We start from the raw sequence: 14,345 nt of genomic DNA, 5'->3' as shown, positions 1-14,345 counted from the left end.
TGAGTTTATCTGTGGGTTTCATGAGAGCCAAGTAAAGTCGGCTTCAAAATGTTCAGCATTCATTCTGCAGATTTATTTTCCCTGTACACCTGTCCTTGTTTCCCAACTAAAAAATGGAAACACTACAATCCACCAGAGATCCAAAACTAAGCATATACTTTGTGTATTACCTATATTGCAAGCACAGAGAGCAATAATGTTGCCATTGTCCCAAGTCAGAAATTAGTAGTTAGCCCAATACGCAAAGGCAATATGTCTGTTTAGTGCTGCCGTGTTGCATTATGGTTAATTGAGTGTCAGTACAGATAGACATACAGTAAGTACAGTCCTGCCTAGTTTATCTTTAAAGGTTTCCCGCGAACCGGACTTGAACTGCACTGACTAACTAAAGCAGTACAACTCCCACTGATCTCATCTTCTGCTCCCTCCCACAGGGTTGGATTCACTCGATGACAACTCTGATGACTACGAGGATCCAGACTTGTTTTACCCCAGTGCTCATTCAGCGAGCGCACCAGACAGGGTAAGTGAGAACATATCCTTCTTTTATACCCTTCTGTCTCTTCTCCTCCTGCACATGGTGAATGACGGCTGTCTCCTCATTTAGGATATGTCCCTGCAAGTGCCCATCCAGCCAAAGAGACGGTGCAATTCTTTGTGCAGCGATGATGAGCTGTTGGATGATGACGAGTGAGTCATGCGTCAACACACAAACAAACCATTTACAAACAAGGAAACTCACAATTAGGCTGCACAATAGAAAAACGCCACAAACACAAAATGTGCGTCAAAACAGGGTTGATCACATTACACAATACTACTCTTTTGTGCAGTGGTGTTTCCAGAACTTTTTCAGGGGGCTTCATAGTGTTTTCCTTAAAAAGACAAACGTACAGCTTTAATAAGAAGGAGTACACTGATTAAAGGAACAAAATTTTCACAGGGAAAAGCCTAAAAAACACCACACAGAGGCCTCTAATTATTTTTGATTATTTTCGGTGGGGGTGGGGTGGGGGACAGTGATTGTGTCATGGTGGCCATGCCCATGCCACCCCTTGGTAGCACCACTGCAACAACTTTCTTGACAATCTATTTCATCCACAAATGATTAAATCTCTATGCACAAGAGCATGACGCTGTGTTTTGAATTGCATTCATGCACATTACCAGGCATGCAAAGATGTAGAAAATTCCCAGCCTTGATGCACACACTGATTTCGGAGCATGACGACTGTAAACCCTGACAAACTCAGCGCAAGTGTGCCTATAACTCTGTAATTCTTAAAGTCAGGTTCAGGTTGAGCCTATGTTGCTACAGCCTTCCTGGTTTATTCAGTAGAAATGGTACATACCTCCTTCAAAATGTTTTACTGCTGTATTTTTTTCTTTTTCTTTTTTTGATTAACATGATTTTTGTCCATTTAGCTTACTTAGATAAAACTGGCTGTTGTATAAATACTGTGATCTCTTACAGTAAATGATTGGCTTACTCAGCTTTCCAAGCTTTGTAGTAGTTGTAAGTTCACAAAGCACAAATCTGACCTTAGTAAAATCTTATTTTGAATAGCAATGCCCCTTTATTCAGTATCTGCATCAGCATACTTGTCAGTCAGTAAAACAAGACCGCCATATAGAGGCAAGTGTGCAAGAGGTTTAGAAAGTTAATTTTAAGTCACTGACTGGAGCTTCAACTTTAGATTGTTGGCGAGGTTTATGACAAGACTACGCAGCTGGTTTAAGTGATTTTGAATAACTAATCAGGCTGAAACTTTTAAAAGTAGCTTCTACCTTTAGAAACTGAATCACCTGTAAAAGTTCAGAAATAATGTATTGACTGCTTGATTGTAAATCTAGTCAGCAAATGCCCTCTTGTCTCATATGGTTATCAACATAGCCACCAGTTGGATAAAAAACCTCTAGGCAATGACCTTGGTTTCCATGGATACACAAAATATACATGTGTAGGTTTCGTTGCTGATAAGTTCAGTTAATGAGTAGTATATTACAATAACTGATAGATTTATTTGTTTAGAAAAAGTATGCAAGATTGTACCAACATTAATTTCAGGGTTCTTTCTGTTAATGTGATTTAATTACAGTGTGTGTGTGTGTGTGTGTGTGTGTGTGTGCTTATTTCTGTCCATCTAAAGTCATAGCCTATGGCACGATGAAGGCACTGACAGTGTTTACCTGGCTCAAGCCACGAAGGACACCAGCCCTCAGCTTACTGCTGTCATCAAGATGGGCTGGCTGGACAAGAATCCACCTCAGGGGTAGGACTGACAACACAAGCACACACAAGCTAAGGTTGTACTGAGATAAAGGCGTCAACCACAGAAACTCTACCCCCAGATATCTGCTGTGTTCATGACATTAGCACTATCTTAATCACACTTTAAACATGACATTAATACAAAATAACAAGTTATGTTCTCACTATGTTTATACTTTCATGCCTCTCATTCTGTTACTCACAAAATTACTTTTAACATGGTTTGGTTGGTTTTATGTGCTTTACAAGGAGTATTAATAATTACAGTGATACAGTGATAAAACAGTTGCTAAAACACTTCAGAATGTTTCAGAGTTTAATCATGCAACACCTCTTTCCTAGTTCCTTTTTACAGTAAATGAGTTTGTACTTCACGCTGTTTAAAATATGTCTGTGTTCTTGTTGACAGGGCCCTTTATTACCAGAGACGATGGGTCAAGCTGGATGTTGACTACCTGAGATACTTTAACAATGAAAAGGTAACAACAGACATGTACAGTAACTCCATCACATCATCACATTAGTCAGAGCCAGATGTCAGCACCACAGCAGCCTGCCAAACTGTCACCACGCTGACTGGCAGCAGAGACCTCTGGATGAAATAGTTTTCAACTGAGCTCAATTGGACTCGATTGTCCCTGGCTGTCTGTCACATGCAGGGGGTGTATACATGTAGTGAAAACATAAAGCTCGGAGCAAAACTAGTGGCTGTGACCTGTAACTACAGATATAACATACAAGCAGCAGGAGATCTGTGTGATTTAAACAGCTGCCTGTGCATATAACATTGCATGAAGCACGCCAAACAAGACAAAAAAATGTGGAGTCCTGTGGTGACATGCTTCACATGAATGCGTCTCGGAGCCGTTGTGGATTGAAGTATTTGACAAGATGGAAGTGTTATCTGTTCTGTGAGACTGTCAAGTAGCGGATGTCATAAATGTTTCAAAAAGCACTTTCCGTGTGGATTTCCCATCAGACACACTGATACATTTAGACTATATTTCCAACTCACGCACATGCAAACATGAACACACACTCACCCACACACTTCCTGCTGTGATGCCATGTTAGATGTGGATCTGTTTAACAGAGTAGTTGTTGCTGTGTGTGTGTGTGTGTGTGTGTGTGTGTGTGTGTGTGTGGGGCGTGTTGTAGGAGGTGTATTCTAAGGGGATCATTTCCACTGGCTTCATCACTAATGTGACCAGCGTGGGAGAGCTGAAGTTTGAGGTCGTCACAAACAACCGAACATTCATCTTCAGGGCTGAAAGTGAAGGTCTGTCCGATCCATCTGGTCATCTGTGTTTTCACTCAAAAAAATAATACATATAACCATCTGTAAGATGTCATGTGCATATGTCGCATGCATGCACAGATATGCTTCTATCTTGGTTCACATATATTTGTGTGTGCATTCATGCATATGTTTTTACAATCATCCAGCGGAGAGGAACGACTGGGTGGATGTGCTGCAGGACTGCACCAGGGGGCGTCATCGACGCAGCACCATGAACCCTGGCTCACCTATGACCCCCGACCATCAGGGCTATTTGGAGCTCAGAGGGTTACGCTCCAAACTTTATACTGTTGTTGCCTCAGATAAAGTCTTCCTCTACAAAAACATGGAGGTAAGGACCGTCTGTGTGACTGCAGAGATGAGCAGTGTGTACAGATCATGTGATAGTAGTGTCGTCCTTATTTTGAAAAATACTATATAGAAGAAATCTCAGTATTAAATTGGGTTCTTTTAAGTGATTAACACACATCTGCTGATCTATGATCTTTGCAGAAAACCACAGATGAAATTGATGACAGGGCTCTCATAGGCTTTCTCTTCACATTTCCAATTTAACAGTGTTTAAGGTTATCGAATTCATCATCAACTGACATCATTGTCTAAATTTAAGGTTAAAGTTGTAGATAAACTAGCAGAGATTCTTTCAGCCTTGTTAAATGAAACAGTAAAGTTAGTGTAAAACAGCAATTTTAAACAAAAAGTTGAGCAACTGACCCAAAAACATCTTGTTTTTTTAATTTATTTTTGTTATTTCCAGGACTATCGTATAGGAGTGGGCATCACATCCATTGAGATGAACGTAGGAAATATTAAAGAGACAGATCGTCGTGGCTTTGATCTCACCACACCTTACCGTATATTCAGGTACTGCATGTACACAGAAATGCAACACACACACACACACACACACACTTACTGACTCTCTCTGCCATGTTTAGAATACAGTAAATTTAAACTCTCGACCTGGATGTATTACTTTGTGTATATGTCTTCTCTGAATTTCCGTACATAGTCTGATGGATTATTACTTTTCTCATCTCAAATTGATTTATGTTTTCCCATAAGGATTTAAGTGCAGTGGTAATCATTCTTCTTTGTAAGCCAACAGCTCTGTTGGTCTTGGTGCCAGGATACTTCCGGGAAATTAGATCATGTTGTTTTACTGAGAACTCCCACCGTCCAGCTATCCTCAGAGTCCTCAGCTGGACATTTTTGGAGAATGTGAAAAGCCCTTTGTATGAGTGTGTGTGTGCATTTGTGTGTGTTTGTGTGTGAAGAAGAGTGAGGGAGATGTGTGTGCACAAGTGTTTGTGTTGGTCTGGTGTGTGTGGTCTTTTGGCTGACAGTGCACAGCCTGCAGTGCGAGGGCTCAGCTTGACAGGATGGGGAAATCTGAAAAGGCTTGTGTATTTGTATAAGAATTTGACTGTGAGTCAGTCTGTGTCTCTGTCTAAGTGTGCATTTGTGCAAGTCTAGTTGTTTGAGAAGTGTGTGTATGTGTATTTAAGGACAGAGACCGATGTGTAGTTAGACAGATGAGAAGAGGAAGGATCCAGACATGCGAGTCTGCGTCAAGCCACAAATCTGTGTGTGTGTGTTTGTATAGTTTCCATTCTTTGACTCTGACCCAAGTATATTTAGCAAAACAGAAGCAGAATAGGAATCAGTCCTCAGAGGGCTCATGAGTATAAGGACACACTCACACACACAGGGCAGACACAGGCTTTCTCATTTCTGTCACTTGGTAATTGTTGTCGCCACCATCATGTCGGCTTTAATGCTCGGCCGTGTGTTTGTCTCTGTCCGCAGTTTCATCGCAGAGTCAGAGCAGCTGCGAGAGCAGTGGGTGGACGCCATGCGGGATGCGATAGGTGAGGCGTTGTCGAATAGAGAGGTGGCAGAGCGGATCTGGGTGGAGCCTAGCAACAGTTTCTGTGCCGACTGTGAAGCTCCCAAGCCGGAATGGGCTGCCATCAACTTGTGCGTGGTGGTCTGCAAACGATGTGCAGGTTTGTGTGTGGGTTTTGGAATTGTGTGTATTTTTGTGTTCATGTGTGGCATGTGCATCAGTGCACAACTGTCAATGTGAATATTTGCTGTTGCTGAGTTTTGACATTATTGTCAGCATGTTTTTGAGTAGCTTCATTTTTAAACATGTCTTCGAAATGTGTTTGGAGTTATCTAAATACATACTTTTTCTGCTGTGTGTGGCAATAATATAACAAATATCAATTATCTTGGTGTAAAAACTCTCATTGGAGTTGTTGCATTAGACTTTCACAGAACTGTTACATAGTCTGTATGTACTTTGTCTTCAAAATGTGTGTGTGTCTGTTCTAGGAGAGCACAGAGGGCTGGGTCCGAGCATCTCAAAGGTTCGTAGTCTGAAGATGGACAGGAAAGTCTGGACAGAGGAGCTCATACAGGTACACACACACACACACACACACACACACTCATTTATACTGAGGTAGCAGTTTATTAGGTACACTTGTAAGCCAGTCTAATACAATAGCCCTGCAGTTAATCTTTTTGAAGCTTACAGTGTCAAGTTTCTTTCTATCTAAGATGTATTAAATGACTATACTGCGAACAGCAAGTATTCATTGTGACATTCATTTTTTTTTCAAGCCACAGGCATGAGACTCGCTTGTTGTGTTTCAGTTCTCTTGCTCTCCCCTTATGGTTCTTTCCCTGTCACAGCCACAAAATGAAAAACAAAACAGACTCACAAACACATCACAGGCTCACACGCATCCCGCCCATTCAGACTACTCTCTCCTGGGCGATAGTGTGAACAGTGAGGCGTGTGTTGCAGTCTGCATCTGCAGTGCTCCAGGGCCGCTGTGGCAAAGACAAAGCCTTTATAAGTGGGGTGTCTGCCCTACCAGATGAGCTAGTGGGCGCCCCCTCCTACTTTTGTTTTAATGTGGATATACCTCTCCTAAATCCTACCTGTTGTGCAGGTGTTCATTGTGCTGGGCAACAAACGGGTAAACAGTTTCTGGGCAGCTAATGTCCCACCGAGTGAAGCTTTGACACCCTCAAGCTGCAGCGAAGAGAGACGGCGCTTCATCACCAACAAATACCGGCAGGGCAAGTACAGGAAGTACCACCCTCTTTACGGAAACCAGAAGGAGCTCAACAATGTGAGTTAAATTCATCTATTTGGTTGTTTTTCTTTTGTCTGTGTTACTCTTGACTTTGAATATATACACTACATTTCTGTGGTTAGAATAAGAAATGAGTTAGAGTGTGTCAGTTGACAGTTGAGAAAGAGAGGGGAGATTTAGAGACAACAGAGATGGTTGGTTTAGCAGTCCGCTATGACTAAATTGTGACTCCATTCATTTATTCGCTGTCTGACACACATCACATCTGGATGTAGTAGTGGCCACTCCCTTTTCCTCACTATATAGGGCCTCCTTTAAGATTCTTCCCGGCAGCAGCGTGCATATTTCTCATAGAGGGTCACAGGCTTAGTTGTGACTGGATTTTGCATGGACATATACACACACACACCATACACTGTACATATACATGCCTCCTACTCAGACCATGACTAAGATTCCAAGAATAAAGAAGTGACCAGGCCGCTCTTGTACCGACCTGTTTGATAGTTTGATTGACGGACAGAGACAACAAAACAGACTCTTACCGTAAAAACACCTCAAAAGAACATAAAAAGAAGTTCCTCTGTGTAAATACACATTTTAGAGTCTAACATTGCACTGAGGGAGAGGATTTATAAGCTCAAGTCTTAAATAGCAAGTATGTTGGCTCACATTTTTCCAGTCAGTGACAATAAAGTAGCCAGACTACCGTTAACTCTTAGAGTGCTTGATGTTTTTCTCCATTACCAGCTTGCTGATTCATGCTTCATGTGTTGCTTCACCCCAAAGTGGGGCATTCAAGGGACTGATTTGAACTCACTGCAGCTGAAGTGTAACGCAGGTTTCCTTGCTTGCAAATGCTGGCTGAATCCCTGATTAAGTCCAGCATTTACAGCACAGTCTGCCAACTGCAGTAATCTGACATTCATAGTCAAACTAGATTAATTAGTAATTCAAGTGATGTTTTATTTGTTTCGAACTAGCTGTTGTGAATTCCTGGCGCGTGTCTGAGTCACAGGTGTTTCATACTAGTGGTGTAAGAGTCAGCAGTGACCTCTGTGTAGACATGACACTGAAGTTAGGAATTACCTGTAGATAACAGCCCAATAAGGATGGACTAACAGCGTATAGGGTAGCTGAGAAAGCACATACTTTTGCCCTGCTAACGCGATACAGTTGGTCAGTAAGAATCAGGACACTTGCGAATAGTTTCCAAAGACTTGAGTTGGGGGCTTTATATTGTGTCCTCGCCGTGCTCCACTGTGTGCGGTAAATGTCTTAGTGTGTCAGACCCCGCTGGGTCACTCATTAGCTGCTTAACCCACTTACTGCAAACAATGTGTGCTGCTCACAGACACACTGAGTGTGTGCGTGAGTCACATTCAGCACCTGACTGACTTCTATTTTTCCTCCCTCGAGCGTTCAGGCATGTCTGTGTGTGAGTGTGTGAGTCACTGTGTTTGGGATGTGCAGTAGGAGATGAAGGAATTTTTTTCATTGTTACATAAACACATGCACACACCAATCACTGCTTGACTTGGTTTAAAACTTGTTCAGCTGCCAGTCCTTCCTTCTTCATTCAGTTCTCCTCCATGATTGCTATCTCCTTTTCCTGTTTCTAATGTCTCTCTCAGGCTCTGCAGAGAACGTGATCTCTCTTGATTTTCTACATCCGTCGGTCTTTTTAAACGCAGCCATTTAAATAGATGCTGCTCTACCTGTTCTTCTCTGTCCTGAATTAAATACTTGAAGTTCTTCAGCTCTGCGTGGCTCCTTTTTTAACCTGGGTGTGCCTTAGGAAATAGACTGTGCAATGTCTTTGTGTTAACTATGCAGTTATGATGAAATGGACAGTAAGGCAGTGAGTGTGTGTTTGTGTGAAAAGGACAGAGAAACAGGTCTGTGAATAGTAGAGTGTGTCTGGCTCACATTCAGGTTTGTTTATCTAGTCCTGGCTTTTTCCTTTCTTCTTTTGTTTTTCCTTTTTTCTGAACGTGACATCATTACTCACTGCTTAAGCTGGAATGTGCTCTAACTCCGCCTCTGCCTCTCCTCCCCTCCTCATTGTTTGGCTGCGACTACAGAAGAAAGTTGATCTCCTCACTCCTGGCTCCTTCTCTTACTTTTTAAGTTGCTACTTTTCCTGAAGCAAAGTGTGAGTGTTAGTGACAATTGACATTCAGACAGAGGAGGGATTGAAGGGAACTGGGAACTTCCAGGTGAGGTTGTGTGTGCTGGTGAGCTCTAGGAGAGGGTAGTGAAAGTATACTATGTGTTTGCATATATGTGTTTTTTCTGATTACCTCTGTGAAGAATGTGACTTTTAACAAGGTCAGTGTGATTGTACGAATGTGTGTCAATGGACTTTGAATTTCTTACAGTATGTGATCTCAGTGCAACTGAACAAACACAAATTTGCGGGGCATAGTTTCGTCCCGAGACTATAAGGGCTGCTGTATTGTATCTATGTCAGTGAGCACATTAGAGTTATTGTGTGTATGATTTTTGCTGCGAGTGGGCTGAGATACGTTAATGCATATTAATGTGTGTGTAGGCATGTTTCACTGCCTTTTTGCATTTTTGGTGTGTGTTGCTCTTTCTGTCTGAGTTTGTGTATATATGTGTGTGTGTGTGTGTGTGTGTGTCCATGTGTTCTCTGAGAGGAGATGATAGGCTCACCTCTGTTAATGGTCATCATTGTGTCTTTCACTCTATCTCTTCCTGCTTTGCTCCTTCTCTGTCTTTTCTTCTTTCTGTTGTACTAACTAGCTCTTAACTACTGATGTCTTCCTCAGACTTTCATACATTAACTGGGTTTCATATCCTCTTGGAAGAACATAGTGTTGATGTTTTTATGAAGGATTATTAAAATTACAGGGAGAAAATGCCAATTTTCCAAAGGAAACTCAACTTGGTTTTCTTTTTTGTTACAGTCAGCCATTAGCCTGCCGTCCTTCAAGGTGTATTTATATATCTTACTAATATATTATCCTTTTTCAGAGCCTTAAAGTGGTTAAAAAGTGTTTTTCTGTTTCCCTGTATGGGTTTGAGAGAGTGAAGAAAGAGCACTGGGTGGAGCATAAAAGATGTTTGACAGAGAAATGATCAGTATGACACTGAGTTATTTGACATAGAGGCAAGTGTTGGCAGTTTGAGAGTACATTTGTGTGCTTGCCAAGTCTAAGTTAGGAGCACTTGGCACAAATAAGGCTCCTATTATCATGCATATTTGCTGCATTTGATAAAGCTCCAGTGTGTGGGATTTAGAGGGATATATTGGCAGAAATGGATTGTAATATAATAAGTATGTTTTCTTTAGTGTAAAATCCCCTGAAAATAAGAATTGGTGTGTTTTCAGTAACTCAGAATGAGCTGTTTATATCTACACTGGGAATGGGTCCTCATCCACGTAGTCAGCCATGTTACACTGGCATGTTTCTACAGTAACCTGAAATGACCAAGCCAAACACTGGCTCTAGGTAGGGTCATTAGCATCTTTACTTTTTTACGTTTTTACGTCAGCCACCGTAGTTAGCAGCCCTTCTGTTACGAGACGAACAGTGTCGGACAAACTCTGGTTTTTAATGTGAAACTACTTCATTCAGTGTTTTTAGCATGTTAAATCACCATATCCATTTGTTTTGGAGAGGAAGAGATCTCTGCGGATAATTTGGCTCTGTAAAATTCAGAAAAAAGGAAGATCTAAGGTCTAGAGGCTGTCTGCGATGAGCTTAACGGTGTTGGAGAAACACTGATTTTTAATGTGAAACTGCTTGTTGCAGGTTTTTACTGGTTTCAACAACCTGGTCCATTTATTTTGAAGAGGAAGAGAGCTGTGGATAATTTGTCTCCCAGTAAAAATCTCCTGAACAGTGAACACTAACGCAGTCTTAACCGGGAGTTCACGTGTGGCACGTGTGATAAGTTTCAGCAAGTTGCAATCTGCAATCCTCCCTGCTAGATGCCACGAAATCCTTCACATGGCTCCTTTAAAACACAGTTTCTAAAGACTATAAATGCCATTCACTGTTATGATCCCATGCTAGATTACACATGCAGTTTTTGTTATGAGCTTCAGCGAGTATGAATATGAATATTCTCCGACCTGGACAACCACAACCAGTGAGTGATCCCAGTCTTCTTGAGCTTGTGTTTGCTGTGTCTGTGTTGACTGCATACTGGTGACAATCAGCATGTTATTGGTACTTATTATAGCAAACAGGCCGAGCTGAGAGGCAGTAGTAAAAACTCTTTATGGGCTTGTTTTTGTGCTTTTATGGTTTTGGAAAGTGGCTTCCACAGAAGAAAAGCTCCATTTCTCTCACCCTTTTCTTTCTGTCCATTCCCTGCTGTTGCTCATTCTTTTGTCTCATCTTTCGTCCCTTTTCCAGCCGAGTCCTCTCATGTCCTCATTCACACTGCAGCATTTTAGGTCATAAATCCTTTTCAATTGCACATGGAGATTGGATCTGCTTGCTTGTTTATTTCCCAATGCTTTTTTTCACCCTTCGTCTTTGTGTGTGACTGTTTTTCTTTTTCCCCCGCTGTACAGTATTCATTCTTCTCTTCCCCTTCTTCATCTGTCTGGCTTTTCACATCCACCTCTGTCTCCATTTCCCTTTCTCTCCGTATACCGTCCCCGGTGAGGTAATGATGGAACATATGTGGATAACTGCTCTTTCTCATCTGGATTCAATATATGGACGTGCATTCACACATATATAAATGTGTGTTTTTGTTTGGACGTTCAGTTAATGCTAAAATGGACAAAGCGGGGTCAGCTGCATGTGTGTGTCCGTACATAGGAGGTCTGGGCGTATTATGTTGAGTTTGCAAGTGATTAATGTGCCTCACTGAAATGCTTTCATCTTGCTTTCACAATATTTTTCTTTCTTCTGTGCCTCTCATCTCTTTCTTTTCCTCCACTTCCAATTCTGTCCCATATAACTGCGAAGGCCAGATGGAGGCCTGTGATTTCAGACACACCCAGATAAAATCTCTCTCCCTCTCTCTGTCTCTCTCTCTCTCTCTCTGGGGAAATTGGGAAAGATTCTTGAATTCCCTTCTCTTCTCTCTTTCTTTGTGTGTGTGCGTGTGATTACATTACTCCCCGTTTCATAGGCAGCAGATGTTGGAGAGCGTGAGGTCTTCAAACACCCATTTCCTCACTGTACTTTGTTCTGATTGGTGCACTTCTCTTGGTCGGATGGTCATCTATTGATACATTACAGGACGCTGACCTACATACAACATGACTTTCACATGTATGTCCACATGGGACAGATCAGACGGCTGGTGCTGTTCATTTTTACTGGAACACGCACACGGTTATTAGGCCTAGGAATTTGTCATCACAAAGTGTCCCACTGTACTTGTTTGCACTAAGTTTCTGTTTCTGAGCTGTAGTGTGCATGTGGTCAAATTACAGTGTATCATGATATAGCTTGGCGTGTAGCACAGGCTAATGTTAGCCTGCTGGGATTGATCTGAAGTATTGACTTTTGTGGCTTGTGGCATCGGTACAGCTAAACCAGCTGGTCAGGTCAGCGTAATGGTTAAAGCAACAGTTCACTCAAAAATCAAAAATACATATAATCACTGCGCTTGAGAAAGCATGCATTTTCTCATGGATGCCAGGCTCATGCTTGTGACAGCACGAGATGTGAACATTAATGGCGTCCTCCCGGCTGAGCTGTAACGTTAGCTGCTTTTCTTTAGTGGGGTGGATTGTGGAAGACATGCAAGGTGATATGGTTGGGGGATGTAGTTTGGTAGAAATAATAGTTCCCACATGAACCTGCTCACAACAAGGTCTGTGGATTATCTTGAGTAACCAGGTCATGATTCCTGAAAAAACTCATTGCTTTAAAAATAAAACTTTAATTTGGCGCTTGGAGCATCACAAGCTCAGTGCCTTCTAGTTCCATATTGGAGAGAAGGCAGACATATCTTCGGCTAATTCATTGATTCATTCATTTTCTGTAACAGTTTATTCTGTTAGGGGTCCCGGGGGGGCTGGAGCCTATCCCAGCTGACACTGGGCGAGAGGTGGGGAACACCCTGGATAGGTCGCCGGACTATCACAGGGCTGACACATAGAGACAGACAACCATTCATGCTCACATTCACACCTATGGCTAATTTAGAGTCACCAGTTAACCTGCATGTCTTTGGACTGTGGGAGGAAGCCGGAGTACCTGGAGAAAACCAACGCTGACATATGGAGAACCTGCAAACTCCGCACAGAAGGGCTTCCCCTACTCTGGGTTCGAACCAGGAACCCTCTAGCTGTGAGGCAACAATGCTAACCACTTTGGCCTATATCTCCAACACGCTGCAGCTCACACCAATACAACCAGAATGATAAACAGCACTACAGATAAGAGGAAAAAAAATATATATTATTTTATGGTAAACTGTCCCTTTTAAAGCAGATGAAATAGAGGTCAACAAATGCACAGCCATTTTCTCTCATCGCCCCAGTGACGCAAAGCAGGCTAAACTCATTTGTAGTGTATGGTCATACCAAATTTGAGGCTGTAAATGCCCAGTAAACAGCACTAGTTGAGTTCATTCAATGGTGAAAAAAGAGGTTGTTGGAAAATAAAGCAAAAGGCTGTAAGAGATTAGTGTAATAATGCAGGACAAATACATTACATCGTGTCTCCAGCAGAGGAAAGTGTGGAGCCAAATCTAAGCAGAAACAGGTGAGAGTCCAAAATGTCAATCAAACCCACCCCAGGGATTGGCACTCTGTCTACCACATGGAAACCATTGATCCAGTTTTCCAAGATGGTGCTGCAAACATACCGGCACTCTTGTATTTTTCCTACTGTTGTTTCATCTTGTTGGTATTCAGACTCCAATATAATCTTTTGAACTCTCTCACCTTGGCCGTTTCAGTGTTCCCCTTTACTCCAGTTGGACTTGTTTCCTCCCTTCAGCCCCGATCACAGATGTGACTCATTTATTGTATCTGCTCTTATTCCAGAGTTTTAAAAGGGAAGACTGCTTTGTTTCCTCTTTTCTCTTCCTTTCTGCTGCACTGTAATGTGATCAGCTCGACTGTACTGAAACACAGAACAAGTATTCAGAGTCAGTTGAGGTAAACAGAAAGCAGATCTGTTACATGTAGCTGCCAAGAAAAAGCAGATTTATTCAGCTGTGTTCATAAATACTGTCTCATGCCTGATGTTAGTTTGCGTTAAAGTGATTTAATTTATGATTTAAACAAAATAATTGGAAGAAGATGAAAAGACAGTGGTTAGTATGTTTTAATCACATCTTAACTCCCAACATTCGCAACTCTAGAAAACCAAAACTACCATTATACCTCCTAATTAAGTCTAAAGACTAAAGTCTAGCCCTTTTTGCACTGGACTGGTGTTGCCCAGGGTGCTCTGGTAATATCTTACAAAAACGGAGGTTGTCTGCGATCTCAATCCTGTGTGAATCTGCCATGTCCATAAGTTTGTCAAGAAAAAATTCCATGGCAAATTGCCTTCCATTTGTATGATAATATTACTCCTGTGCATACCAGCATCTCGGTGATTTGGTCTTTCTGTTTTCTTCGCGCCTTTATTCTCCATCTTTTCCCTTTGACAGTCATGGAGGCTGCAACTTTGAAAGACCGCATTTTGGGTGCAGAGGGTTCATGAAA

At 41.9% G+C, this 14,345-nt stretch overlaps 1 protein-coding gene across 5 annotated transcripts in view; it reads left to right on the top strand.

The window, feature by feature from the left end:
• The window catches only part of LOC125889475 (arf-GAP with Rho-GAP domain, ANK repeat and PH domain-containing protein 1-like), a 69,007-nt gene that overhangs the window by 26,646 nt on the left and 28,016 nt on the right, over window positions 1-14,345 (top strand). For all 5 annotated transcript variants that reach the window (XM_049577505.1, XM_049577506.1, XM_049577503.1 and 2 more), the window contains 10 exons: window positions 435-523; window positions 608-690; window positions 2,151-2,273; window positions 2,682-2,751; window positions 3,431-3,551; window positions 3,719-3,903; window positions 4,330-4,436; window positions 5,382-5,581; window positions 5,913-5,998; window positions 6,539-6,721. In XM_049577505.1, the coding sequence (XP_049433462.1) occupies window positions 435-523; window positions 608-690; window positions 2,151-2,273; window positions 2,682-2,751; window positions 3,431-3,551; window positions 3,719-3,903; window positions 4,330-4,436; window positions 5,382-5,581; window positions 5,913-5,998; window positions 6,539-6,721 (1,247 nt within the window). The remainder of the gene's footprint in view (window positions 1-434; window positions 524-607; window positions 691-2,150; window positions 2,274-2,681; window positions 2,752-3,430; window positions 3,552-3,718; window positions 3,904-4,329; window positions 4,437-5,381; window positions 5,582-5,912; window positions 5,999-6,538; window positions 6,722-14,345) is intronic.

The sequence above is a fragment of the Epinephelus fuscoguttatus genome, linkage group LG5 (assembly GCF_011397635.1).
Source record: "Epinephelus fuscoguttatus linkage group LG5, E.fuscoguttatus.final_Chr_v1".
In the NCBI taxonomy this organism is placed as follows: Eukaryota; Metazoa; Chordata; class Actinopteri; order Perciformes; family Serranidae; genus Epinephelus; species Epinephelus fuscoguttatus.
The sequence above is the reverse complement of the archived record's forward strand: the minus strand, read 5'-3'. Positions and strand labels throughout refer to the sequence as shown.